Consider the following 27,747-nt stretch of genomic DNA (forward strand, 5'->3'; position numbering starts at 1 on the left):
AATGTCAATGGAATTGTTGTCCGTGATTACAAGATGCACGAGCTGTCCATGAGCACAGTGCATTTTATATACTTTAAACAGTTAAAACAGAGACGCAATGTGGAGCATTCTTGCACCCTTACGTTGCTGGTCTTCTTACCAAATGTAACCATGTGTCACTTTGCATGTTTAAGGTGGTAGTAACTTCAGGCTTCTGAAAATGGCTTTGCATGATGATGATGATTGGGCTATAAATAGAATGCAGAATGTTAGACGGGATTCATAGATTGAGAAGAGGTGGTACAGTGCAGTGAAGGCCTCTCGTGACGTGTAGGAAATGAGTCGCAAAGCTGATATTAATGATTGGCCAAAAGGAGTGATTGTGTTTGGACGTGCCACAGGCCATAGTGTGAAGGAAGTAGCTGAATTTGCTGGTGTATTGAAGCATCTGGTCATGCGGGTCCACCAGCAGTGGCAAAAATCACAGCCTACAGGAAATTCTCATCAGAATTGTGGCCGAAGGATGAAACTGACGAACAGGGACCCCTAGTGGGTTTCACAGCTTGTGAACAAAAATGGCTTTGCGTACAGGAGTGAATTGCTTCTTGAAGTCGATGCAGATCCTTCATAACCAATGTCACTCCACAAGGAACTGCATTTTCAGTGACATGGTGACTAATTGTTTGTCTGGGGAGTCTATAAACCCTATACAGTTTCAATTTTTTGGTAAATTCACAAAAGGTTCCTTTTTTGGAGTGCTTCACATGCCTTATCAGTTTGCTGTATCTCTCTAATTACACATTTATCTCGTGATATCCAGCATTATGGACGGAAAAGTGTTCATTTATGATTTCTGGTAGCATCTGAGTTTTTTTGTATTAAATCCACATATTATTAGAACTATAATATACAGTAATATGAGAATGTAAGCTAAAATGGCCTTGTTTAATAAAAAAAAACAAAAAAAAAAACAAAGTACAACATTGGTAAGACAAAGCCAGTACTTCCAGCATACTGACATGTGACCTTTTTATCATACTTCATTTCTGAAAGGGATTAACCAACTCTGTCAAAAACAAACTGTCAACAGCAAACAAAAAGTCCACAGGGTACTTCAGCCAGCAAAGTACCGCTCTAGTGATGTGTCATGGTTCACAGCGAAACTTTTTGAGCTGTATGCTAAGGGAGGGAGCACTCCATGGGGTCGTGGGAGTCAGGCAGCAGGTGACAGTTAAAGGGCCAGGTCAGGCTGAAGAGGTCCAGCACTCTACCACATTGCTGTTCTGCTGCTGAGCAAATGGACCTGCATGGCTGCAGCACACCCCCTTGCAGGCTGCACTGTGGCAAGAACATAGTACATACCAGCTTCCTTAGAGGCTCAAAACACGCCAGCTCCGTCAGCACCTGGAAAAGGAGGTGCAGATTTGAGTTAAGATGACATCCTGGGCTTTTTTTAGTGATGCCACAGTTGTTGGGGTGTGGCTGATTTATATTTATTTATATTTATATCATTATTAATACATTTGCTAAAAGTGTATTACAAACCAGGGGGAGGCGCTCCTCTCTGGATGCAGCCTTTTACTGTTCAAACAGGTTTCTTTTATCTAACTGATTTTAAAGTTCATGACATTTAACATATATTAAACATTGAACAAAAATTGACTTGAAAACATATTTCTCTATATTCTGTGATCAAGCAAGACCTTATGTCCACTGCAAGGGACATATGGAGACAAGCCCCCCAATCTGGTCTTTAATATGCACTCTTTTCTGCTGTGTCATGGTGAAACAGTGTGTCACAGCGACATAAGGTCTTGGAGGTTGTTTGCGCTGTTGCAGGACTGAAGGTCTGGGTGTTTTCTGTTAGGACAACTGCTATGAGATGACGTGGCCCTGAGTGGCAGGGAGGCTTTTCTGCTGCCCTACGTGCGGTCCTGGGGTCGAAAGAGTAGCACTGAGTGATGTGCTTGGAACCTCTCCTCAGAAAGCCAGCAGACCAGAAGATCTTTTCCAACCAATCGTTTCTTCTGTTTCACCTATTCAGAGACTTGTGACACTTAAGGGTTCTTTGAGGCATGAGGACTGGTTATTGAGTTTAGGAAGGACACAGAGCTGAACGATGTTACTTGCTGAGATGTTTATTGCTATTCATCATCTTAAAACTGTAAAACAACTTGTTAATTGGACACTGCTGATGCTGATGTCTTATTGCCAAATACCACCCAGTAGTTTTCTGTTTACTCATTAGTATTATATTTTGATATTAGTTGTAGATACCTTCCATTTTATTTGATCCTTTTGATTTACATATAATTTGAATTAAGGTTTAATTGCTTCAACAAAGTCTGTGGTTAAAGGAGGGAGCATCCAAGGCTGAGCTGACCCTGACCCTGCTTTTCTATATTTTCCTCTCTCTCTGGGTTGTGAATATGTTGATCTGTTTATCATTTTGCTCTCTGTTACTATATCATTTTACTTACTTGTCTTATCTGTAAGGGCTGAAAACTTTTTATATAATATACTTAACATATTTTAACATTTTTTTATATTATGATAAATTACCCTACAGAACAGTTTTAGAAAAAAATGTCATGTTTCTTTCATCCACAATACGTATTTACATCAATTTGTTTTTTCTGGGTCTGAGGAGGATATTTATAGGCAATGCCCATCTGCCCTGTTCTTCTTAATGGTGCAACATTCTCAGCTCAGCAGCACTGCTGAGGTTTTTATGTACCAGCTGAAAACATCCTGTCAATGGTAGTGCTGGGCTCTTAGAAAAGCAGGACTGTCCAGTAAAGTGGACAGAAAGTATACCGACAGATAATCACCCTGAGCAAGACGAAAAGCTGGATTCTAGGAACTGCAATTTCTCACCCTGTACTGACGCAGCATGTTGGCAGCCTCTCTCTGATCAGCGATGGAGAGCCATATGTTGGGGAAGGATGTGAGGTTATAGCTCAGACCCTGGCACATCTCCACCTGAATGGGCTCACAGGATGAAGCTGTAACAGAGAAGACAAAAGCTAATTTAGAAACTGTCCTTTAGTGTTCATTAGTATTATTAGGGATTGATTCCCATTGTCAATGTTATTTCGCAATGCAATCCAATGCAGTACTACCAGGGGAGAAGTACTTATGTGGATATCTTCAGTTCTACAATGTGATTGACTGTGCTAACACACACAACACTGCGCACAACAATTAAAGTCTGTGTTAAAGACATTAACAAACAATTATCCTGGCGTGGTGTTCATGGATAGTCACTGAGCTGGGTAATTAAGTGAGCTGAGAGGTAATAAAATGATATCACTGTTATACAAACAATTTTACATCAGGCTGAGTTACCCAATACACACCCTAACAGTGCAGAAATTACGGTTACATACACTCATGTCCGTTCACTTCATTTGATCACATTTTCTTACTGAAAGGAGGGTAGGTAGAGTTACTGCAGTTTTGCTCATCTTCACCATCTGCGCAGTCGTTCCACCCGTCACACAGCCAGTCCTGTTGGAGACACTCTCCTGTGGTGCAGGCATACTGCTCAGGACTGCAGGTTCCTTAACGTAAGAAGCCAGAGTAGAGAGTGACATTGAAGACATGGTGACATTGTGGCAAAGCTGAAATATCTACTATCATGCTATGAAGCACTGTAATAGTAATTTCCACAACCCTAACCATCTAACCACTGGAACAAACTGATTGTAAACTGAAGTTTAAAGGGGAATTATGAGACTTTATGCATAACTAAATCACTAAGAAAAAAAGCACTTCAGAGTGGTTTAATGAGAAACGTGTTGTTCTAGGGGAACGAGTCAGAATTGTTCACAATGGTGGTGAATGGAACCAGTCTGAAGAGTCGAATGCCTCTAAAACCTGCTATACATAGTTATATAAATGGTGATAAGTTGGTTTTGAGGTGGGGTGAGGTGGTGATTATCCAACATGAAAGTTACAGAACGTTACTCCAACAAAAGCAGGATCAACTCTTTTAATAGCCTTGATTTGGGAAGAAATGAATGAATAAGCAGGTGTCCCAATATTTCTGTCCAGATAGTGTATTTCACTGAGTATTATATTCCCACTGAGAACTGCTGGTGTCACATATGTGACTTTGAAGGGAGGGTTCTAAGCAGAAACCATACAATACTCACTTTCTGAGAGAGAGATGACCTGATAAGAAGCATAAAAGCCACTGTCAGCCACACCTTCATCTGCCACAAACACTACAGTCATCACTGACCCAGAGGAGGTCAGTTCAGGAGGGAGACCTGAGCCACAGAACCTACAGGAATAGAGATGCATTACATTTATTTGGCAGAATAAACCTACACACAAAAGTGGGCTGTAGACGTATAACATTTCTTATCTATTACCTTTCTTATTGATTATCTAACTGGTTACACTGGTATAATCTTATTTTGAATGAAATATTTGATTCAGTAATAAGAGACATACCATAATTCTTTTAACAGGTCATTCTTACCTGCCTAGGACACTGCCATCTCCAGTGTTGGGGCTGTCGTGCACCTCCACATAGTCAAACTCACAAACATCTTGAGTCTCCAGACTGAAGTTTTGAAAACTCAGTCTGATAACTTGGCCTTCGTCAGCAGTTATTCGCCATGTACACAGCTGAGACGGAACAAAGATATAGAAATTAAAGAATGAATGAAAGATCAGAGTATGACTGTTGAATTACCTGCATACACACATCAGGATTACTTTTACTTTTCAAGCAAAAACCTCAGTTTACTTCATGCAACCATGTACAAAGTTGCCCCCATAAAGTTGTGTGTTGCATCTTAAATATTGAGTTTATCTGCTTGCAGAATGGCTGACCTGAGCTGAAATATTAACTGGGTATAAATACATTTTGTTTTTTGCTTGCTTTTATTTATTGAATTATATCTAATATAAGATATATCTAATCACTTAGGACACATGATTTATTTATTTATTTATTTATTTTTACAGGGGAACTGACAGGGCAGTAAAAACTGGCTGTTCTTGGTTTTTACCTGCTGGTGAGGATAAGGCTTGGGGTGATTTGGACTGGACAGAGAGCCGCTTGGACCTGTCTTTTGACCTCCACACTCTGTGCAGTAATACACAGATCAAGCTGTTATTATTCATGTTTTATGAAAAGTAAACAATCAGTTACTTGACATACACTGCACAGATACAGTAGGTGAGTTAGTAGTGAATGTAATCTGAGCTCCTACCTTTGTGTTTATGGCTGCAATTTGCTTCATCTGTGTGGTCCTGACAGTTCGGCTGGCTGTCACACACAGAAACAGGCAGCAGGCAACGGCCACTGTCACACATGAACTCCTCTCTTGAGCAGCTTTCTGGTAGGAAACACCAACGCACATATCACATACAAAAGATTATCACTGAAAATGTGTGACATTGAATCAGCTATGTTTTTACTACTTTTCTTGAACATATCCAATTTCTTTATGCTAGCAGATCCCACTGATAGTAACATGACATATGCTTACAATAAGTGGTCAATTTAGACTGCCAGACCAGATTTTCTTTCCATTGGTCAAGTCACTGCATTTCAGTACTGATGTGAAGTACACATACTTTGCCATGGAAGGATAGCATGGTATTGTGCAATGAAGCCATTGCCCCCAATACTGCTGTCAGACCGGAATGACAGCCATACAGTGCTGCTGTTGGTGTTCACAGTGGGGGGAGCCACATTGCCGCAGAACCTTCAAAAGGATAATGTGATATTATTGTGTATGTGTGTGTATCTCTGGCCTCAAAACTATTTTCACTGATTAAGTATTTAGATAATGAGCGTACTGATTCAAATATACAGTCTTGGCCAAAAATATTGGCACCCAAAATTTGATGGAAGATTGCAACAAAGGTTTGCTCAAATGGTGATAAACCTCAATCAATTTCCAAACAACTTCGAGCTGACCTGCAGACACAAGGCACACAGTGTCAGGTAGGACCTCACAGAACTTACCTTCTCAGCGTATTGTGTTGTACCAATGCAAATATGAAGCATTTGTAACAGCAACAAATGTTCTATGAGGTGCATTTTCTGAAAGAAGTGCACGGGTGCCAATTTGTTTGGCCATGACTGTGTTATTTTTGTTATGATTCAGAAATGTCATTGGATTGTATTATTTACAAAATAATCATGCACTCTTTATGAAATATTATCATAAATATGTTATTATAAATACAACCTGCTGACTGTGGTGGTCTGGTCTCTCTCTTCTCTGACCTCAAGCCAGTCAAAGAGGCATGGGGATGGTCCCTCAATAGCCAGGGAGGAGATGTGGAGCTGGACCAGAGAGGGAGGAGACACCCTAATCACCCATACACACATGGAATCAGGAGGGTAGGGGCCGGGATGGTTAGGAGAGCTGATAGACCCCTCTGAATCAGTCAGGACACCACCACATTCTGTAAGAAGGAAGGTAAATAACCTCTGCAGTATACTATTTCAAAAAATTGGAAAACTGTTCAGACCCAAAACATAATTAACTAATTAAACCTTTACTGACTTAATTAACACTGATTAGACAGGTGAAGAATTGTCTTTAATGATTGTCAAACATGGGAAACACTCAACAGCCATGTAGATCTGAAGGTAATTGATGCCTACAATCCAGGAGACAGCAAATGCAAACTGTTTTACAGGAACATTTAACTGTCACATGAGTGATGGTGCACTATTTTACTGTTGCTAGCACAAATGTGATCTGTACATAATCATTATCAAAATTACAATATAATTGATTTTGAAAACAAGCACTGTGGACTGACGAAATTACAATGGAACTCTTTGGCCACAATCACCAAAAGTATGTTCACGGTAACCTTCTAAAAACTTGTCAACTCAGTGTATGTATAGTGTGTTGTCCAGATACTTACTTTTAAAAGTTGTGGCCTCTTGCTCAAGCTGTGGGGCCAGTGAGCTCTTTACAAGATTAAGAATGGTGGGATTCGGGGCAAGACTGTTTGGAACTGTGCCCCCACTAAACAAGTCCAGGGGAGATAGCACTTCTTCCTCAGTGGAGACTCCATTCATCTCTGAGTAAAGAAGCATAAACACTGGAAAATAGAGGCTGCTGGCCAATCAGCTTTAGTTTTTCTATTAAGTTATTATGTTTAATTGTGATCTTCATAGGAAATGCTGCTAACATGACAGCAAAAATGTGTGAAAATATATATTTCTTTTATGTTTCTATACAGCAGAGGTCACCAAACCCCCTTTTGGAGATCTACCTTTCTGCAAGTTTCACCTCCAACTCAAATCTCATAAAAAAATATGTACATGAAATGTTTCTACATTGAAAACCAGCAAAAACAGCATAACTCTTAAAGGTGGATTACACTGATATTTTTAAATGTATGCATAATTGTTGGCATTGTATTTGTAGGGATAAAACATTTGATTTTGTTTACAATGGTGATGACAGAGCCACCCACTTCACTTCTAACTTCTCTACTCTTTCTAAATCAACAACTAAATTATGAAACGTCCATGGATTTCATCCTGAAACGCTGACATCACTAACAATCTAGTACAGCTGGTGGGGATAACTGGTGCCTAGTACCTTTCAAATCTTATTAGCAGTGTTACTATTTAACAGTGAAGTGTTTCATTGGGGGTAATGGGTGTATTGCTCACTCACGTGTGAGAACAAGAGCTAGAGTAAGGCTCAGGACAGCCACCAACACCAGCACTGCTGCAGACACTGCCAGGGTCCCCCAGGTACACCAATGACCCCTTAGACGCACCACACAGACATTCAGTATGCTGCTGTATCCTGTATCTAAACAGAAAGGAAGGATCAGAAATATGTAAGAAACATCTGTATTATAGTTTTAGTCATCTTTCCCAAATGTTGACATTAAAGATCAGCATTAATGTATTCAAAATAAACTGGAGAAAATGTGGGAATATATACTCTAGCCTAAGTGATTAGCTTTCCCTGCTCTAGCTCTATTTACAAGTAAATATTGCAGGACCACGACCTGTAAGCTTCACACAGTTGGAATTCACAAGCTACTAAAGACCTGAAGTAAGCCTTCATGGCTATGTTCACATTATATGCCTGTTTTTGCTCAAATCAGACCTGCATCTGCCTGTAATGTAAACGAATCTGTCCAAGAAATGGCATGCATGTGCACACTGATTTATTTATGCATGTTATGTGCTTGTGTATGGAAAAAATTGCATGAAATCCAATGTGACCATTCACATTCATGTCACATGACCACAAATCTGATACTTATTTGATCCAGCACCAAATATGTAAGCCTATGTTCAGACTGTTCCTAAATCCAAATTTTATATCCAGCTGTTACACTTTTGATAGTCTGCACAGCCAAGTTTAATACTACATCGGATTCAAACCACATGTAGAGGTGGTTTTAAATGCGACCACAATCGAATTTGTACAGATGTGTTGGATTTCAGTTTCTTTTGCGATGACAGACAACAACCACGTCAAATCCAGAGCCAGCATGCATGCGCATATTGAGACAAGTATGCACATCGCCTCCTTCACCACCAACAAAAAATGTTCCTCTTCTCTTCTTGTTTTGCTGCACTGCCGATGCTGGCTGATGACGACAACACTAAGTGCATGCGTACAGGCAAATGATACATAAAATCTGATCTGACCTTGCACATTCAGATACATATTCAATCTAAGACCACAAATAAAAGTGACTCAAACTAATCCGATTTGCCTGCAGTCTGAACATAGCCAACAAGACTGTAAATCTGATTCGAAAAGATCGGGTTTGACATGTCAACTCAGCCCTGAAAAAATCTGATCTGTAATTACATTAAAGCAAAAAATTTGATTGGAGTAACTTCAGCCTGGTAATGTGAATGTAGCCTATTTGATCAGTCCTGTGACTTTTATTAGAATAAACATAAGTGATGTAATGGTGAAGTAATGGTTTTACACAAGTTGTATTTGCAGTTATTTGTCAATGTCTGGATTAAATCAGGTAATGCCAATGCACTTCACCTCTGCATGCCTTGTGCATTTCCATTGCCAATGCGTACATATTTAACACGTTCAGGAGAAATCTGGAACCAAGCTTTGTTCTTTAAACTACTTCACCCCATATCAACTACTTTCTCAAAATACAAAAAAGATTGTTACCTTTTACAGGAATTGTGTTTACCTACATCTGTTCCAGTGATATATGTGGTGTTTTTATGAGCACATACACACTTACTGCCAGGCTACATGCTTTTGAATATTAGAGCTTTGTGTGCATGTATTGTGTGTACACGTACGTGTTGCAGGCCTCTTTATAGGTTCTGAGGAAATGGCCACTTTAAATGCATCTTTGATTTCATCATGGTCAGTCTCTGGCTCAAATGCTGGATTGCAAAACACATTCTGTGGAGGTCGAAGGTAAAGATAACAGTGTTTAGCCTTAACAAGGCTTAGAACTCTGTATTTGAATATCAAACTGAAACTGAACTGCTGTTTTTTTTACCTTATACAAATCACAGTCATCTCTGGACATTCCAAGGTCTGCCATTCTCACATTCTGAGAAGACGTCCGACATTACTTGCAACTACATTTACTCATAGCAGGGAATGGTATCATTTTGCACCAGAGGACAGTTTGTAGACTATGCTAAACACATTAAATAAGCAGTAGAGTGTGGTTTCCAGTTGGCTATTTAACTACTCACCAAAACGGAGTCACACCAAACACAATTGTGTCTTTTAAACGGCAAAATGCACAAACCCCAGTTTAAAATCCAGTAATTGGCGCTTGTTCGCTCTGATTAGTCCTCATTTGTTTCTCTTGAAGTGATGATTTAGTCAACTGGATGGTGCTTGGTTAGGTGGTCCGCTCTGCTGGGTCCTGTTTTGGTGTGGGTGAGTAAGTTCCAATAAAAGAAATAAAGAACCCTCCTCTCAATTCTTCACAAAGCCAAGTCAGCTGAGAGGACTGAGCAGGCCAGGAGGTTGGGTGAAGTACGGATGGGGGGGTGGGGGTGTGAAGCTAAATTCCCACTAATGATCCTCTAATCTTTACATCTCTCTCTATCCCACACGCACATTTACACTTTCTTACAAGACACTTTTTTGGCAATCAAGAGGCTTCTGATGCATCCCTATGTGTCGACCGTTACTGTTAACTTAGGAGACAATAACAAGTAGACGGCTGAAGATAAAGTTTGTATTTCTTAATGTTTTATTGCTTTTTTTTGTTTGTTTGTTTGTTTTTTTGCTGTAGTTTCAGTTTGTTTTACATTTCCCATAATACCATTGCTCAATCTCATTCTTGTGTGGGTAAGTTAATGGATAATCACTAATCAAATATACTAGTATACAAGCCCTTATTGCACTCCACAGCTCAGAGTTGAGGGCTTTGGTCAGTTTCAGTTGTTAGAAATGCAATTCACCGCTGCATATCTTTTAAGTGTTGCCCTGTGCTTTTCTATTGCTAAAGGTAAGTGCTGCAATAAGACAGGACTTTGTGAAGGACAGTTTTAATGGTAGAAAGACTTGAAGAGAATCTGGCATTCTGGTTGTAGTTCTGTTTGTTCACTGCTGATCATGAAAATGGTCATTTAAATATGTGTCTACAACAATGATGCATGGTCCGATGATTGATAGAATAATATAAACAACCAACATTGCATTCAATTATAAATTAGAAATGTTAACTAGAATTAAATGTGATTTCATGTGATACATATTTTGATTTCTGAACATAATTCCATATTATTCCAACATATTTGACTGATTTTACTATTTTACTGGCATTTTTGCTGGTATTTTCTTTTTCTGAGGTCTATTTTAGATATATGTAGTAATTTATTTTCAGTGGGTTAGGGTTTAAACGAGAGCATTTCCCAGACCCTTTTTATCCCTTGCAGATAACCAGGCTGTTTGTTGTTATGCTGCTATGTTATATCTTTAAAACCTTTTGTGCCTCTTACAAAAAGTAGTCCAGGCTGAAACACTCTTTAAAAAATGTCGCTGGGAGGATGTGAGATGGGAGAATGGGAGGGGCTAATCTGCTCTAAACATAACAGGTGCATATCGCTGCTGTCCAATGAAAAACATGTATCTCCATTTTCGTCTGTTTTTAGTTTTCTTTATGGTTTGAACCCTGCAGCTCTAAATTACTTTGAACAAACCTTACTTTGAACAAAACTTATTTAAATTGATTTTCACTCAAAATGAAATACATTTTACCTGCTCCTGTAAAGTCACCATTTAGGAGGAGCATGTTTTTATTGGATGGTGACGATCCCATCTGTGACCAAGAGTCAAAAAAATATGAGCTGTGTAAGTGTGAGCTAAATGGCTATCCCTCAGTTTAATGCTAGTCATCTGTTAGCTGACACTGCAAAATTGTTAGTTACCATTCACCTCCAAGGGCTTTGAGCTGTTACGTCTCAGAGGAGGCACATGTTAGCTGGTATCATTTTGGGATGGAGGAGTCCTTGCCAGTGGGAGGAAACTGGCAAAGAAAAAACAGATTTGGTTTTCCATGATACTGTGACATTTCAGCTATAAAACACATTAGCATTAAATAGCATATAATCATTTTATCAAGTTTACAATGTACATAACATCATTTACTTGTAAGTATTTTGTAATTATTTTTAAAACTTAAAATTAAAGCTTTAAAATCATGTTCATTGACAATCATTGACTTCCATTGATTGATTTCAGTGCATACAGAGGATTACCATGATTATGATTACTCTGAGGGCTCAAACACAGTTAAAAGCTGCAATATGACAGAATCTATCCGTGGAGGTACAGTGGGATACTCCAAAGAAGGTGCTGTTGGGAGTAAGGTAACTTACCACTGTGAAGATGGATTTGAGCCTTACCCAGTCTCTGAAAAGGTCTGCAACACTAAAGGCACATGGGAACCCAAAACATCCAGGATGAAATGTGAAGGTGAGACTAAGCTGAAGTACGCAAAACATATTACAGTACTTCAGAATTTGCTGCACATTTGATCATAATGGTCTCTGTAGAACTGCTCTGCTTCAATAGATGTTTTCAATGCCAACTATTATGGCCTCCAATTTGATTTTTATGGCTTGTTTTAGAGAAAATGGATTATGGTGATTATGAGGAGCCCCAGAAAAACTGCTCGCTGGAAGAGGCCATAAGGAACGGCACTGTATCTTACTCCAATGGAGGTTTGGAAGGAAGTGTGCTGACCTATCACTGTAGGGTTGGACACTACCCTTACCCAATCAGGAGGAGAGTTTGTAACTCTAAAGGGGAGTGGTCAGCCATGGTGCTACCTAATGGCAAGAGAGTGTCCAGTGCCACATGCAAAAGTAAGCTATGAAATGTGTCGGATAAGACACTGTCTGTTGGAGTAAAGTCATTTTACTACGGGATGTCTGTTAAATGTATGACCAAATTGCTACAGATAAGAAATCTCGGCATAAATGATTCAGACACAATTTTACATTTATTTATTGTGTTACTGTGCTGTATTATTGTATTACTGTGTGGTATTGTGTAACTGCTACAGGCTGCTAAATTTCTTTCGGGATCAATAAAGTATCTATTTCTATCCAGATGGGAGTGGCTTCTCGACCTATGCACTCCTGTCAGCACCACAAAAAAAAAACGTCCTGTGACCACTGATGAAATATCCAAGGATGATAACCTTATAACCCACTAGTAATGAAGTTTAGTTTGGAACATTTGCAGTTACATGTTCATAACATGTGTGTAAGCTATAGGCCATGTTGCTGCCAGAAGCCTCTCACCTCAGTGAGAGTTAGTATTGTGAGTATTTGGCTCACTTTGAGTTGAGTGTTACACTGGACATTTGCCAGAGACTTGCATGACCAGAGGTATCTGTGCCAATGCCTCCATAAGTGCGTCAAAAACTAATTTTCCACAAGATATGAAAGAGCATTTACCCACGTAATTTTGCAAGGGATTAATATAACCTGATGATATTTTTGTGTATCATTTTGCAGGGGGTAATCTTTACTGGTGCGGGAGCACACAGTCCTTAAAAATGACTGATGGCACATTCAGAGACGACTAATATCACTGAGAAACTGGTTATAATAATTGTGTTAAGTTTGACAGTGTAGGTTGTTGAGCCACTAAAACCATAATGAGGCTGACAAGCCACTTATTTTTAAGAAGGTTTTTTTTTTACAGTGAAAGAAACAAACATTTTAAGTGTAACCTTCAATATACTTACTACTTTACTTACTTACAATGTTTTGGAATACAATTTTCTGTTTTTTTCTGTTTTCTTCTCTCAGAGATTCTTTGTCCAGCACAGCTACAACTGGACCAAGGGGAGTTCTGGCCCAAGAAGCAATGGTTTGAAGAGGGAGAAGGACAGACATTTTCATGTAAAGAGGGATATGCCCTTCATGGCTCAGCTCAGCGGAACTGCACCAAATGGGGCCAATGGACTGGTACCACTCCAGTGTGCGATGACCAAAGTTAGCATCTATTATCTCTTCACAACTTTATTCAGAGACTAGAACTTCATGTTTAGATGGTTCTTTTGCACTAGAATGTCTTACAAGATTTCTAGATATAAATGTGGAGGCGTTTACTTTAGGCTGTGGTGCAGAGGAACTGATGAAATGATGCCTAGCAGGATTCTGAGGCAGGAAATGTGCCAGTCATGACTAAGTCTCAGTTTAGTAATAGAACCTTCTATTTTATTGGGGAAATATTTCTCATATCTAGCAGTCAGCTGCAGATACCTTGATTACATCACTACACTGCCCTCTAAAGCACTGACTTGAGATAGTGAGGACAGCAGGGCATTAAGTCAGCTACCTCCAGACACACACTGACACTAAACAGGCATATTTTTCCAATGGTGTGATATGAGTCTGATATTTCCCCCTGAGGTCAACTTGTGATATTTGTGGGTTTATGTCCAAAAAATATATTTTATATGACCATTTCCAAAACATGAACCATTTTCTTGCTTTATCCTTTAGTATTAAACAAGCATTAACAAACTGATAAACTGATATGTCTCATATGTGAGCTGTGTTCATGATTACCTTGTATTTTACCTAATTGAAAAAGCAGTCCTGACTGAAAAGCCACTTGTTAGTTCAGATGAAGAGCCGAGGGGATAAAGCTTGTTTTTGATGTCGGTGTCTCTGCTACAGTCCGCAAAACCTGTGTGCCTATTTCATATGTTTATACTCTCCTGTGGTTCAGTTCTGTTTGCCAGTCTTCAAAAACTGTTGTACTACTAGATTCTCCAGTCTTAGCTTAGCCTGCAGGCTGTACTAGTGTTACCTTCAGACCATTTACCTTTGATATCCAGTGTGAGAATGGAACTGTCCTTCCCAGTTCTTCTCTGTTCTTGTTCTGATAAATGATAAATATTCTGGTTTCCAGCGAGCCACTATTCTGAAGAATTCTCCAGCAGTTTGAGCACCATAAGAAATCTGATGTACACTGAGGAACCAAAACTTATTAGCAGGTTGATTCTGTTGCTCCAGTTGCTGATGAATTTGTCTTATTTTGTAAAAGTGTCTAATTTTGAATGGTTATGGAGCAGTGGCTCCTTGTGAAACTGCTAATAATGAAACTGAAGGGGGCTGTGGTGTTTGATCCATGGCAGAGCATGTTTCAGACATTTCATTAAGTGGTTTTACCCTGTGGAAAGAGGGTATAACCATTGAATTCAATTTTTAAAGTCAGATATGGACCACTTAAACTAGACATTAGTTTAAGTGCAAACTCCTCAATCCTTTACTCTACATGTTTGGAAAATGAGGTGCTATACATACGAAGGTGGAGATGAGTAATCTTAAGCTAGTGAGACATGAGAATAAACTGAAGAGCCTCTGTCCTTCTCTAGCTGATGATTGCAGAAATCCAGGCACTCCACCTGGAGCCATACGCTCTGGAGACCGCTTTCGCATTGGGGATAAGGTGACTTACCGCTGCCAGTCAGGCCTGGATTTGCTGGGGCCTAATGTGAGAGAGTGCCTGCATGTAAGAGAATGGAGCAGACCAGAGCCGCGCTGCCAAGGTAAACCTGCCTAACACTTTTTTTTGTTTTTAGCATTTAAAGTCTGTGGGCATTTTGAGTTTGTATACATTTAAAAACATTAACATTAAAATGGTAAGTATACGTAAAATATTTTGGGTTTGTAAATCAGATGTATTATATAATATAGACATACTGCATACATTAGACAGTACATTAGATAGTATACTCTAATGACCTTCCATATGCTTTGTTTATTTAGTATACAGAGTAAAACAGTAAGTATATAAAGAGTAAAACAGTATCCAGTAATGCATTGTGTGTTCTGTCTTCTTAGCTCAGTACACATTTGATCTACCAGCAACTGTGGCCAAAGCTATGGGCGGCTCTCTGTCTGCTGTTATGGAAGTTTCATCCCCTGAGTTGAGAAAGAAAGGTAAATACAGTATACAAAAAGAGTCATTTTTAAAGAACAGCTTACAAATGCAGTAAAGTGTAATATGATTGGGTAAGCTAAGTTTTTAAAGTAAGCTATTTATGCTAGGCTATTTAAGCTAGGCTAAAAATATGTAATACATTGAGTATTTTATCAGTTTTTAATAGAACACGTTCAAATTGTGTATTTTATGTTGGAATTATTGCTCTTTGTTTAGTAAGTTCTTAATTGGTTAACAGAGCTAGTTTGCGCTTCGGTGGACGATTAGTAGGTAAGCAGATAGCTAAACTAGGTTAGGTGCTAGGTTTGAATTTAAAACTGATATGGTTTGATCTTACACATTTTTTATGTTGTTTTAAAGGTAGAAGTCCAGAGCTAAAATGGTCACATCACAACTGGACAGTCACATCTCTGAGAAGAATGTAACAGTTATGATAGTCATGGTTGCTTTTTCTAAGGGTAGATAATGAAGGAATTTTAAAAAATGAAAGAAATGTTTACCTAATGAAATTAAACATAGCCTGATAGTAAACTGGAGAAATACTGACTACTGTACAGTGAAAATTCCTATTAAAACAAAATCTTAAGTCCTAAGATTGTATTCAGGATCTTATCCCACAAATAGTCATTTAATACAGCCTTTCTGTTATTAATCCATGAGGCCATAAACAAATGCCCTACTAACCCAGCCAAGTGAGGCGCTCTCTCAACATCTGTACCACCAAACTCTTTTTCATAATGTTTTTGCTGACTTCTTATGTTAGTTTGGTATTTTTTTTTTCTTTTGTCTAGATCCAGGCTTTGGAAGAGCCATGAAAGTTGCAGAGGGCCGTCTCAACATTTTTATCCTACTAGACACTTCAGGAAGCATTTTAGAAGAAGAGTTTATGAAGGCAAAGGAGGCCACTGTTAATCTTATACGTAAGGTCTGTATAGCTTTACAGTGCAGCAACATTTTTTGCCATCATAGTTTTAATACTTTTAATTTAACAGTGCTCCAGACACAATATTCAGCTTTATACAGTTAACACCTTCTAATCAAACCAATCAGATGTGAATAAAGTACACGTTACATACTTTAATGTGAAAAGATACTCATACATTATGCGTTACGGGATAGTCAGGGAGCGGATCCAAGTGCAGAGAGGTAAGCCTGTAAGGACAGGCCTTAATGTGTGATGTAAGGTTAATGTATGTGTGGTTGATGTGACTGTGGGTACTTTGTGTTCTTATGGGAGAACAGTTGCTCCCAGCTGGGTTTAAACCAGCAACCACTGCACCACCAGCAAGCACAGGCAATTGGTGGAACTGCACCCCTTAAAACAATGAAATAAAAATGGCGGGAAAACCAAACAAAGGAGACGCCAAGATGGCGTAGCTCAGACTTAGGACAGTTAAACAAATGCACCTCTCTCTCTGGAGAGGGAACGAACTGAAGTAAGGAACTGAGGATCAATGCTTCACTCAAACTCTTTTACTTATGAGCTGTGCTCTCTTCAGCTTTTTTCTTTTGCAACCCTGTCCTCTTATTTTGCCACTTTTCTTGTTTTGTCTTTCCTTTCTTTTTTTTAAACTTCACTCTTTCTTTCACTTCTTTATACCACACCAGTCACCTCTCTACAAAGGCGTGACAGAGACAAAGTGCCTTTTGTCACAGCCTTAAATGCTGTGACCACCAGGTGTGTTCTGTTGGCACTGATTACCACAAGGATCTCTGGGGATTGGAGTTCCTTTGGGTAATCGTGCCTCACCACCATATGTGTGTACACAGTACCCCTCTTTTCAGGGCACCAAGATGTTTGGGACATAGTATTGACAGGTATAGGATGCCACCATTGCATGAAGTCAGTACATGAAATTACTTCCCTCTTAGGTATTCCACTATCACCTGTGAGTGGTAGTATTAAAAGGGGAAGCATTTAGGAACCACACCAAATCAATCACGAGGTGTCAGATCATGTAAAGTTACAGAGAGGGCTCACCAAGTGCTGGGACGCATAGTGCAGAAAAGACTCAGTAACTGTAGAGTTCCAAACCTGCCCTTATAGCTGCAAAGAGGCAAACTCCATATTAATGCCTATGGATTTAGAATTGAATGTCATGAATGCTCCTGTAGGCATAATGTATAATTGTCCTAATACCTTTGTATATAGTGTATGTGTATGTTGTAAATGCATGTTCCAGTGAAGTTCTAGTGTGACTCCACTTACCTATGGCATGTGTGGTTATGACAAATTCTTTTTTTCGTTTCATAGTTGGGCAGTTATGATGTTGACATGAAGTTTGACATCATTTCCTATGCCAGTGAGCCTAAAGACATTATAACCATCATGGACCCCCGCAGTAGCAGTGTGGAATTTGTTGTGGGGAAGCTACTGAAGTTCAGTCACACAGGTATGTTGTTCTTGTAGCTAAAGCGCAGTTTCTAAGCTTCGTAGCTTTACACTCATTTCAACAGCTGGTTTGACATGTATGTTTTTTTCTGTGCAGGACATGGACAAAAGACTGGCACTAATCTGTACAAAGCCCTCTACTCAGTGTATGAAAGACTTTCCTGGCTCAAGGCCCAAAGAGACAGTCACTTCAATGAGACTCAGAATGTCATTCTCATTGAGACAGATGGTAATAAAAGGATAACACACCATAATCTTCTTCTTGTTTTCCTTTCCATATGGCTCTGTTTTATTTGTTGCAATGATGTTTAAATGTTTTTAACCTTCTTCTTATTCTTCTTCTTATTATTATTATTATTTTATTGTTATTATCATCATCACCCCTTAGGTCACTCCAACATGGGAGGCGACCCAAAACAAGTTCTGGGTCTGATCCGAGGGCTCCTGGGCTATAGAAGCTATACCGTAGATCATACAGCAGAGGAACTGCTCGGTTAGTCTCATGATAATTTATTTCTAAGGAAATGTATCATATTTTGCATTTTTGTTCCTTTGATTTTGAAATAATTATTGAGTGTGTGCTGCAGGCCTCATTGCTTTCAGTCCTGTAAAGCAACAGCAGTGTAATCTGCATTGCTATTCCCATTCTAATATGCCTCATTCCACTCTACTGATGTATATGAGGCACTATAATACCAGCACATAATTGTTGTTTGACTTTACATCATGCATGCGTGTCAGTTTTCCAGCAGATAGCTTCTACAGTAAATGATGGCAATCCTGATGCAGTATGTTGAGCAACTTATAGAGTGAAATGGATATTCCTCAGTGAAGCAGAACCATAAACAGTGAATTATATAATACCAATACCAAAGCTTAATAATACCAATAAGAAAATGTATTTATTTGTTTTATTTCGTTACTCTGTGATTAAACAGTACATGTTTGAATCTTCCTAGATGTGTATGTGTTCGGAATTGGAGAAAATGTTAAGAGGGATGAACTGACAGGCATTGCATCCAGTAAGATCAGAGAGCAGCATCTGTTTGTGCTGAGCACTTATACTGACCTTGGAGAGGTATTCAACAGCATGATCAGTGAGTAACCATTCAGATTCTCTCAGTTTTATGACAGGTATAGAACAAAGACACAGGGAAACAAAGAGGCCATATGGAATAAAGAAATCTTGATTTTTGGAGATCAAAGCACCAGATCCAAACAAAGACCTGGATCTTAGCTACATAAACACAAAACAGTCCAGAGGGATTGGTACTTATTTGTAGTCCATTGTCATCTGAATCCACCAGTCTATTGCAAAGGAGGAGCCTTATATATGCCTTATATTGAGTAGGTCCCCCCCTTGTGCTGCCACAACAGATTTGACCAATCAAGGCATAGACTTCACATGACCTCTGAAGGCATCCTGTGATATCTGGCTCCAAGGCATTAGCAGCAGATCCTCATCTCCGGTTCACAGGTTGTCCTTTTTTGGACCCATTTCGGTTAGTACTGACCACTACATACCAGAAAACCCCCACCTGATGTTTTGGAGATGCTCAGACCCGGTCGTCTAGCTGTCACAATCTGGCCCAGGTCTTTATGCTTGCCCATTTTCCCTGATTTTAACACACCTCCTTCAAAAATGGCCTGTTTACTTGCTGTCCAATATATACATACACTGTATTTATATATATATATATATATATATATATACACCGATATGTATATGAAAAAAATCTCCTAATTATGTACCATGTACCTCAAAGCAATTTTGCCTCTTGACCAGATGACACTGCTGTAACCAAGTGTGGAGTTGCTAAAGAGCTTGTTTACTCAAGTGGTGAAGTCGATTTTGCGCAGCCTCAGGATGCTAACACCAGGCCTTGGCATGTCACTCTTACGTGGGTAAGTGCACATGGCTGGAGATATTTAACAATCTTTTGGGTCCAGCAGGGCTCAAAGTAAATAAAGTTCTGATATGTTTTTCTGTTCAATTAGAAAACGAAACCATGCCAGGGTGCCATTCTGAGTGAGAACTGGGTGATCACAGCTGCGCACTGTCTGATAAAACTAGAAGATGGTGTACTAGATATCGCCGACCCCAAGGACATAAATATTAGACATGGTCTGAATCCTTTATTTCTATAATTGATTTACAGGACATATTCCCAACTTTGTCAGTCATTACACATGCTTAAAAAAATTTAATAATTAGATACTCTAATGGGAAACTGAAACAAAACTGAATTTGTGTGCCAGTATGTCAGGTGTTATAATTAAGTTCAAAGAAAGCTGATCAAATTGCTACACATTGGCCTCCACTTATCACCTGTTGTGTTATTTAGTGGAATGATTTTATATGAGATGCAGTAGGGGTGTCCCAGTCTGATACAGTGGATCGTGATTGGGGCTTTATCTGATTCCAGTTCCGAGTCTTTGTTTTAACCACGGTGAGCATCATCTGATGGCTTTAAAGGCATTAATGGATGTAATTGCCCAGCCGGCAGCAGTAAGGACGTTCTCAGTGGAAAAAATAAAAGAGTATAGAGTCTAGAGAGTGGAACTATTTTACAGTGGAATATTAAAACAGACAATAATATCTGAATCTTTCATTATTACAGTTATTGCGGTAAAGCTCTGTTCAGTGGTGGGAGAACCACCGCATTTCTTTGATTTTATGCCGTGTTCCATTTACCTTAGAAGCTGGATGTCTGAGCTAGGAATGCTGTCATACTGAGATGACTGCATTTCAGTTAAACATCCTGATAATTAAACACAGTTTCAAAACTTTTCCAAAAACAGTAAGACTTCGGAGTTTGCCACAACTGGTTTGACAGTCTTTTACTGGTGTTTCTTGGACGGATGTGTCCTACTTTCTATGTCATTGTTAGAAATGCCAGTTGATAACAACGCATTGAACAGTACAACACATCATGTTGTGCACCCAAGCACCATAGATACATGTTTTGCGCATCCAAACACCCAGAAAACACGTCCACAGATAAAAGTTAGATTGTAATGTGTGTATGACTGATTTAATGAGACACAAATGGATCAAAGTGCAAATAAACTGTATAATATCACTACTTTTATTACTGTTGATGTGTGGAGCAGCCACCGAGTGGAGGCTAACACTAATGCAATTACAAACATGATGGAAAATGATTTACAGTTGTTCAACTTTGGCTGAAGTCACTGAGGTGATGTCAAATCACAAGTGTCTTTTCTTGTCTTCTAGGTAATGGACGATCAGTTGCCTCATTACAAATCCCTCATCCACAGTTCAATGTTAAGGGCCTCAAGGACAAGAACGTTAATGAGTTTTATGACTACGATGTTGCTCTGATTAAAGTGAGCAGCAAAATTAAGTTGTCTTCTAAGGCAAGGTGAGATACAGAAAATATGAATTATGTAAACATTATTAAAAACTTTGTTGAACTCTTGAACTTTCCAGGAGAAATGGGACAAAGAGCTAGCTTTAAAAAAAAGACCATAACAAGCAATTCTTATTGGATAATTTTCATGCAATTCTGAAACATACATGCTAACGAAATTTGTCTTTAATAACTTTAATATCATTCTGTTTACAAAATGTCCCCTTGTCCCCAAAATGTCTCAAACAGGCCCATTTGTTTGCCATGTACTAAAGCTTCAAATCGAGCTCTCAAACTGAGTCCTGACACCACCTGCAAGAAACATGGTAAGTTTCTGAGAACTTGCAAATTCATGCTGTTAAAATAATGACTGATGATGACTGTGAGTGCTGTATCATCTGGGAACGTGTGGCCGTTGGTGTTTGTGTATGAGCAGAAAGCTACCTAATCAACCTGAAGGAGACCCAGGCACACTTCATCAGCCAGGGGAAACACCGCAAGCAAACTCACATCCAGGCTCATGACAAGGTGAATTACATACAGTGATCAGTCAGTAAAAAAAAGAACCTGACAGCCAGATCGCGAGCTGCTGGAGTACTCTACCACTGTTTAAGCACAGCCACTTCTGTGTTTGCAGAGAAAGAACTGCATTGAGCAATACGGACCAGCCTTGTCTTCAAACAAGCTGGTGACTCTGACTGATGTCATCACAGACAGGTTCTTATGCACCGGAGGATCAGAAGCACACAAGGATGAAATTACCTGCAAAGGTTTTAAAAAAGATGAAGACTCTCTCTCTCTCTCTCTCACACACACACACACACACACACACACGTAAACACACATCCAGATCACTTACCATACTTACATTTATCTGTCTTTAACAGGTGATTCTGGAGGCGCACTCTTCCTTCGGAAGGGGATGCGCTATTTCCAAGTAAGTGATTTAAAATATTGATCCCTTTTCTTTGGGATTAGTGCGATTGGGAAAGGTAGGTTCTGGAAAACAAGTTCTCAAATTTAACTATATTTAACTATGTTTGACTATGTCACAACACATCCCTGCGGTTTCTACATTCCTATGATTCTTTATAGTACTAAATAAAGGTTCTATGACTTCGTCAAACCATTTTTGGTGCTACATAGAACCAGTTTTTAAAAAGGACATACAACAGATTTCTAATGAACAGGTTTAGTGTACACAGTTCATTACTGTAGTTCTCATCCTCTATAGACTCCACACACTTCTGCCCATTCTAAAGCTTGATCACGGTTTTTATTTTTACTTAAATACTAGATTTGAAATGGTTATGATTTGTAAATTATTCACTTACTGGAGTAATACTATTTTACTCACAGTTAAGGTAATCAATGGCAAAGATTTTTGCATTAGTGTAGGGAAAATCTTTCCAGGCAGTAGCAACAGGATATACTGTTAGTTTAAGCCATTCTCTCAACCAGCTTCTGGTTTCCTAACAAACCTTTCAATGAATGATCATATGAAGAACCTTTTTTTAATATGTGATATGTGAAAGTGTATAGAACCTTATGTCCATGCCAAGAACCTTTCAGAAACTGTCACTTTTTAGGGTGCATGTTTAACCACTACTACATTGCTGCAGTTTGCATCTGCCTAGTGTTTGATTTTCTTCCTGTAGGTGGGAATTGTGAGCTGGGGCACTAAGTGTGTGTGTGATTCCACTACCAAGTTAATTCCCGATCCACCTGAAGATGCTCGAGACTTCCACATCAATGTGTTCTCCATTATACCCTGGCTTAAGGAGCACCTGAACAAGGATATGGACTTTCTGCCCATGTAAAACAGAATCTCTTGTTTAGCAGATACTAGTGCTAATACACAGGCTTAGAATCTGCTCTGTTATGATAGCTTTGAGTAATTCTGAGAATAAAACAATTGTATGAGCTCTAGAAACAGGCTACAGAAATGTCTTCTTGATTTTGTTTGTTAATGAATGTGTTTATTAGCCTGTTAGGTCATTAACTAGATTTGTTCTTTGGTAGACTCCATCACCAGCTCTTCCAGGCTGCTTTTTTTTAGATCATGCTTTCACACATTATGTAAAATATAAGGCTTGTTCAGTGTCTTTTCACAATATTCTGTATTAACTGTTTCTTATGTGCAGTGAGTTTATTTCTATTATAGCCTGGGGGAACATTTGCTCAGCATGTGGAAAATGTAGAAGCCTCGTCAGGGACCTCAGACAGTCGATGTTTTATTGACGTGCATTGTTTGAGTTACTTGACAAACAATTTAGACGTAATTTAGGCAAGTCTGGTCTCTGGCCCCTAAATCTATTAGCCAGTGTTCTACAGCTATCTGCACAAGCAGCTATTCCCCTCTGACAAAAGGAATTCATAAATAAGCATACATAGAGAAGTGTTTTATAATATATATATTTTTATTTCAGATTTGTTTATACTTTTCTAGGCGGAATGTTGCACTATAGGCTGGGCAGAGCGTCCTCTGACAGATACGGATTGAATCGCAAACAGGGAACGTCCGTTTGTCTAACAAATTCAAAAGCGCTCAGTGTAACCTTCACTGCCACCAGTACAAAAAAAAACAAAAACATAACACAGACCATCGATCAAAGAAATGTACACTTGGTGAATTAAATAAGGCTAGAACATTACATCATCTTAAAACACAGGCAAAAAAAATTAACAAAAAAAAAACAAAACAAAACAGGGAAGATGAGAACTAAATCCCACCCATAGCTACAGTCACCATCCTTGGACAGAAACTGGTGAAGAACGTTTTTCTCGGTCTGAATCAGGCTTAACAGGCCTGAACCCCTTTTTGATTCATGAGAGATTTGATGAATCAAGCTCCACCAAACAAAACACAGGATAATACAGATAAAACAAACAATCTTTTAATTCTTTGACTTGAACCAAGAAAAAAAAAAAATCAACGATGAACAAGGCTACTTTCTCACTGGTTGGAAAAGAATACAGCTGGATATTGACTGGCCAGCAAAGTCTGTCATTTGATGAAATTCAGTACTGACTGGTAATTAAAAGAAAACTGGTGGAAAAGCACAAGTCTAACACTTTATGGCACTATCTGACAATTTGGCCTTTAAACACTTCAAGTTTCCATTTTTAAATAAAATCTTGTACATACATTTCTTTCTGTATACATCACACATTTGTAGATATTTGAGGGTTATCACAGATGCCTCCACATGGCCAAGAAGTTCAAATCTCTCCAAGTGTGGAAAAGGAAAATTCAGACAGACAGACAGACAGACAGAGGCAGAGAGACAGAGGCAGAGAGACAGAGACAGAGAGACAGAGAGAGAGAGAGAGAGAGAGAGAGAGAGAGAGAGAGAGAGAGAGAGGGGGATGGTTGTCTGGCTAAGGTTTTGATAAGCATACTAAGCAATGGAGGTGCAACATCACAAATCGCCTGGCGTTCCAGACAATACAACAGGAGGCTGATCAATCTCTGGGAAAGACCAACACTGGGCTGTGAGCAGGGCCGGAATGCTAGCATCCTCCGACAGCCAACCAATGCATGTTTTTCCCTACTGGATCCAACGGAAGAGCATTTTAAGGCAGACGGAGCAACCTGAAACCTTCTGAGGAATGGAATGGCTCCACATTTTCAATTCCATACATATAATATTAACGAATGAATGAAGAAAGGAAGGACCGATGTCAAAAAACAACATTGAGTGATTGAATGGCACAGCTAACTCTGTACCAGTCACAAGGTGAAGTTATGTGCTAAACAGGCAGTGAACGCTAAACGACGCAATAACAGAGGAAACCCAATCACCTCATAGTGTTATAGTGTGACTAGGCTAGCTAGATTGAACATGCCTTCAGTTAGCATTAAAATGATCTTATTCTCTCTTTTTTAAAACCATAAGAGCAAATAAGACTTACAATTGCTTTCTTACTCTTGACCAGCAAAGCAGTAAAGACTTCAACCAAGAAAGCTAAAACTGCTAATAATGAATGCCTGCAAGCGGTTAGCATAACCACTGGTCCCCCACCAGCTTCCTTGCTCTGTTAACCACATTAGCATGCATTGTAGCAGAGACCACGTAGCATGATGACTGGTCTGCACCTTCATTCACTATTAGCCACATTAGAACTGTAAGGAGAAGCCTTCCTCAAAGATTGCAGCTAGCCAGAGAATTATGTACACAGCAAGTGAAACGGTCACAGATACAAGGTGAATTAGCCTCAGTCAAAGTGTGGCATAACCAGGTTTACCCACATGACACCCTATCTTATACAGTCTGAAAGTCCAGAGAGAGAGGAGACCAAGCATCCCTTCCTCTTTAGTGGTCATCAAAAAATATATGCACCCGTCATCTATAAAATTAACACCACCTGCCCACTATTGAGTAGGCCCCTCTCGTGTCACCACAACAGATCTGACCATTCGAAGCATGGACGCCACAAGACATATGAAGGTGTCCTGTGGTATCTGGCATCAAGAGGTTAGCAGCAGATCCTTTAAATCCTGCAATTTGTGAGGTGGGGCCTCCATGGGTCAACCTTAAGCATCAACAAGCTTTAGGTGCCCATAGTCCTGTCGCTGATTCACTGGTGGTCCTTCTTTAGACCAAACTTTGGAGGTACTGACCACTGCATACCAGAAAAAAACCCCACAAGACCTGCCTGATGTTTCGAGATGTTCTAACCCAGCTGTCTAGCCTTCACAATTGGACCTTTGTCAAAGTGACTCAGATTCTTATGCTTGTCTTTTTTTTTGTCTTCATCACCTTTAAGACTGTTCACCTGCTGCCTAAGACATGCCACTCCTTGACAGATTCCACTGTAGATGAAGGTACTTAATTTTTCTCATTAACTGTCAGTGGTGCTAAATATAATGGCTGATCTGTGCATTAATGGTTAAAATGTCTTTAAATCACTTCAGCAGACTAGACATCATAGAAAGTTCAGCACAAGATGAAACATACATCACCTTTCATAGACACACACATATATTCACATTCATTCTCACTCACACACACACATACAGGCCAGCTAAACATTGCAGGGGGTAATAATAGACACCTCCTGACCAGTGTGTGAGTAGGCAAAAGCAGAGTGTTTCTACAGAATGCAACAGAACACAGGAGATAAACAAACCTAGGTGAACTGAACTGAACTGAACACTCTTTGGCAAAAAGCAGTTCAAAATAACCATGTCATTTCAACTTTGTCAACATAATTATATGCTAATGACAATATACACAGGTTTTATGGCAGTCCCCATCATGAACCAACAGCCTGCCGACAGCTTTTTGGTGAGATCACAACAGAGGGAATGGGGGGGGGGCGTGAGAACGCAATGCTTTAATCCTCATAACCTCTTCTTCCTGCGAGTTCACGGACGGAGCTCAGCGTTTCCACTTTCTGATGCTTCCCGTGAGGTCACTAAGAGAGTATGGCACTTCCTGTGAGGTCACAGAGGGAACCAAACATTTCCTTTGAAGTCAAAGACAAGGAGAGACACTCCCTCAGACATCACATTTTGTTTTTTGTTTTTTGTTGTTGTTTCTTTCCGTTCTGGGGAATGAGGCCTGTCCAGGGCATAAAGCACAAAGGGGGAAGAAAAAAAACAAAAAAAAACAAAAACACATCACACACATTAAAAGCATAGAAAAAGACTAGGGTTCTTCCTTGTCCTCGCTGTACCACCCAGAAGTTCAAGTGCAGCAAGAAAAAACTAAAGAAAATACGAAGACAGCCCAGTGTGGGCTTCTGTGGCCGTGCAGAAGGAGAGTGAGAAATCAGCTGGCTGGACAAAAGCAAACGTTAGCTAAAACACTCCCTGTGTATTCCTCCAGCCTTTGGCCCAACCCGTTCAGATCCACTTCATATCCTGAAGCCTTTCATGTTCTGTGAAGAAAAAGGAAGAAGAAAAGAAAAATAAAAAAGTCCAGTGCTTGGTAGAAGGGCACAGTCCATCCTTTCCGCTCTGACTGGTCAAAGCAAAGCCGGTCGCCCCTGGCCTTACCACACTTCACAGCGGTGGCCTGAGTTCATGAGAGAGCCCAGCGGACAATGGAAATGATGGGAGAAGTCTGGAGAGTTGGACAATGTGCCGATGACGCGGTATTTGGGTGGGCTGTGAGGGTCTGTCATAAGGCCCTCGTGAGCACTCTCTGGGGTCCGTACAGAGCACCACACCTGCGGAGAAAAACAGGGGGAAACGGTTAAAGTGATGTTTGAGTAAGAAACAAGCAGTGGAACCGTACCTCTTATTACCACAACAGGAACTGGAAACTCAATGACATATAGAAGCTTTCAGTTTCCCTGTTGCTTCCCATATTGTATGAACCACAGACCAACAACAAAATCAAAATCACACTCACACTCTCACACACAGGGTTAATTTGAAGGGATAACAGGATAAAGAGTAGAGTTAATATGCACTAGGATGCGGTGGGATGCAGGGGTTACAATTTAAAATATTGTGATACCTTAAGAAAGGCAATATAAAATCTTAGGAAAACTGCCACAGAACACCATATTAATAAAATCGGAGTATAGTGTCTAACTTTTTATGCAATCAGGTCAGTGG

General features: G+C 39.5%; 3 protein-coding genes across 5 annotated transcripts in view; 1 reads left to right on the plus strand and 2 right to left on the minus strand.

Moving 5' to 3' along the window:
* Positions 1–1,158: 1,158 nt before the first annotated feature.
* Positions 1,159–9,525, minus strand: mfrp (membrane frizzled-related protein). Its single transcript, XM_072691501.1, has 13 exons — positions 9,481–9,525; positions 9,275–9,380; positions 7,650–7,784; positions 6,886–7,044; positions 6,195–6,414; positions 5,575–5,705; positions 5,208–5,333; positions 5,004–5,080; positions 4,469–4,617; positions 4,137–4,267; positions 3,408–3,542; positions 2,857–2,984; positions 1,159–1,383 (listed from the first exon to the last, which is right to left on the minus strand). The coding sequence occupies exons 1-13, from the start codon at positions 9,523–9,525 to the stop codon at positions 1,159–1,161; spliced, it is 1,767 nt and encodes a 588-aa protein (XP_072547602.1).
* Positions 9,526–10,391: 866 nt separating this feature from the next.
* On the plus strand, positions 10,392–22,996 carry LOC140565282 (complement factor B). Its single transcript, XM_072691126.1, has 19 exons — positions 10,392–10,449; positions 11,685–11,918; positions 12,074–12,310; positions 13,265–13,450; positions 14,842–15,015; positions 15,311–15,409; positions 16,202–16,335; positions 17,665–17,803; positions 17,900–18,031; positions 18,191–18,295; positions 18,762–18,899; positions 19,589–19,707; positions 19,801–19,927; positions 21,041–21,188; positions 21,426–21,502; positions 21,613–21,704; positions 21,814–21,946; positions 22,064–22,113; positions 22,835–22,996. The coding sequence occupies exons 1-19, from the start codon at positions 10,392–10,394 to the stop codon at positions 22,994–22,996; spliced, it is 2,544 nt and encodes an 847-aa protein (XP_072547227.1).
* A 581-nt stretch (positions 22,997–23,577) lies between these two features.
* The window catches only part of ece2b (endothelin converting enzyme 2b), a 60,243-nt gene continuing 56,073 nt past the window's right edge, over positions 23,578–27,747 (minus strand). For all 3 annotated transcript variants that reach the window (XM_072691833.1, XM_072691832.1, XM_072691834.1), the window contains one exon: positions 23,578–27,353. In XM_072691833.1, coding sequence (XP_072547934.1) covers positions 27,177–27,353 — 177 coding nt within the window. In that variant the 3' untranslated portion in view covers positions 23,578–27,176. The remainder of the gene's footprint in view (positions 27,354–27,747) is intronic.

This window comes from Salminus brasiliensis, chromosome 11, assembly GCF_030463535.1.
Source record: "Salminus brasiliensis chromosome 11, fSalBra1.hap2, whole genome shotgun sequence".
NCBI lineage: Eukaryota > Metazoa > Chordata > Actinopteri > Characiformes > Bryconidae > Salminus > Salminus brasiliensis.

Coding starts and splice junctions, on each gene's coding strand:
- LOC140565282 (XM_072691126.1), top strand. CDS start 10,392: ATGCAATTCACCGCTGCATATCTTTTAAGTGTTGCCCTGTGCTTTTCT. Junction 17,804..17,899: donor ACTGAAGTTCAGTCACACAG/GTATGTTGTTCT, acceptor TTTTCTGTGCAG/GACATGGACAAAAGACTGGC. Junction 19,928..21,040: donor GGACATAAATATTAGACATG/GTCTGAATCCTT, acceptor CTTGTCTTCTAG/GTAATGGACGATCAGTTGCC.
- mfrp (XM_072691501.1), bottom strand. CDS start 9,525: ATGGCAGACCTTGGAATGTCCAGAGATGACTGTGATTTGTATAAG. Junction 5,334..5,574: donor TGCTATCCTTCCATGGCAAA/GTATGTGTACTT, acceptor GTTTCCTACCAG/AAAGCTGCTCAAGAGAGGAG. Junction 4,268..4,468: donor GATGGCAGTGTCCTAGGCAG/GTAAGAATGACC, acceptor CTATTCCTGTAG/GTTCTGTGGCTCAGGTCTCC.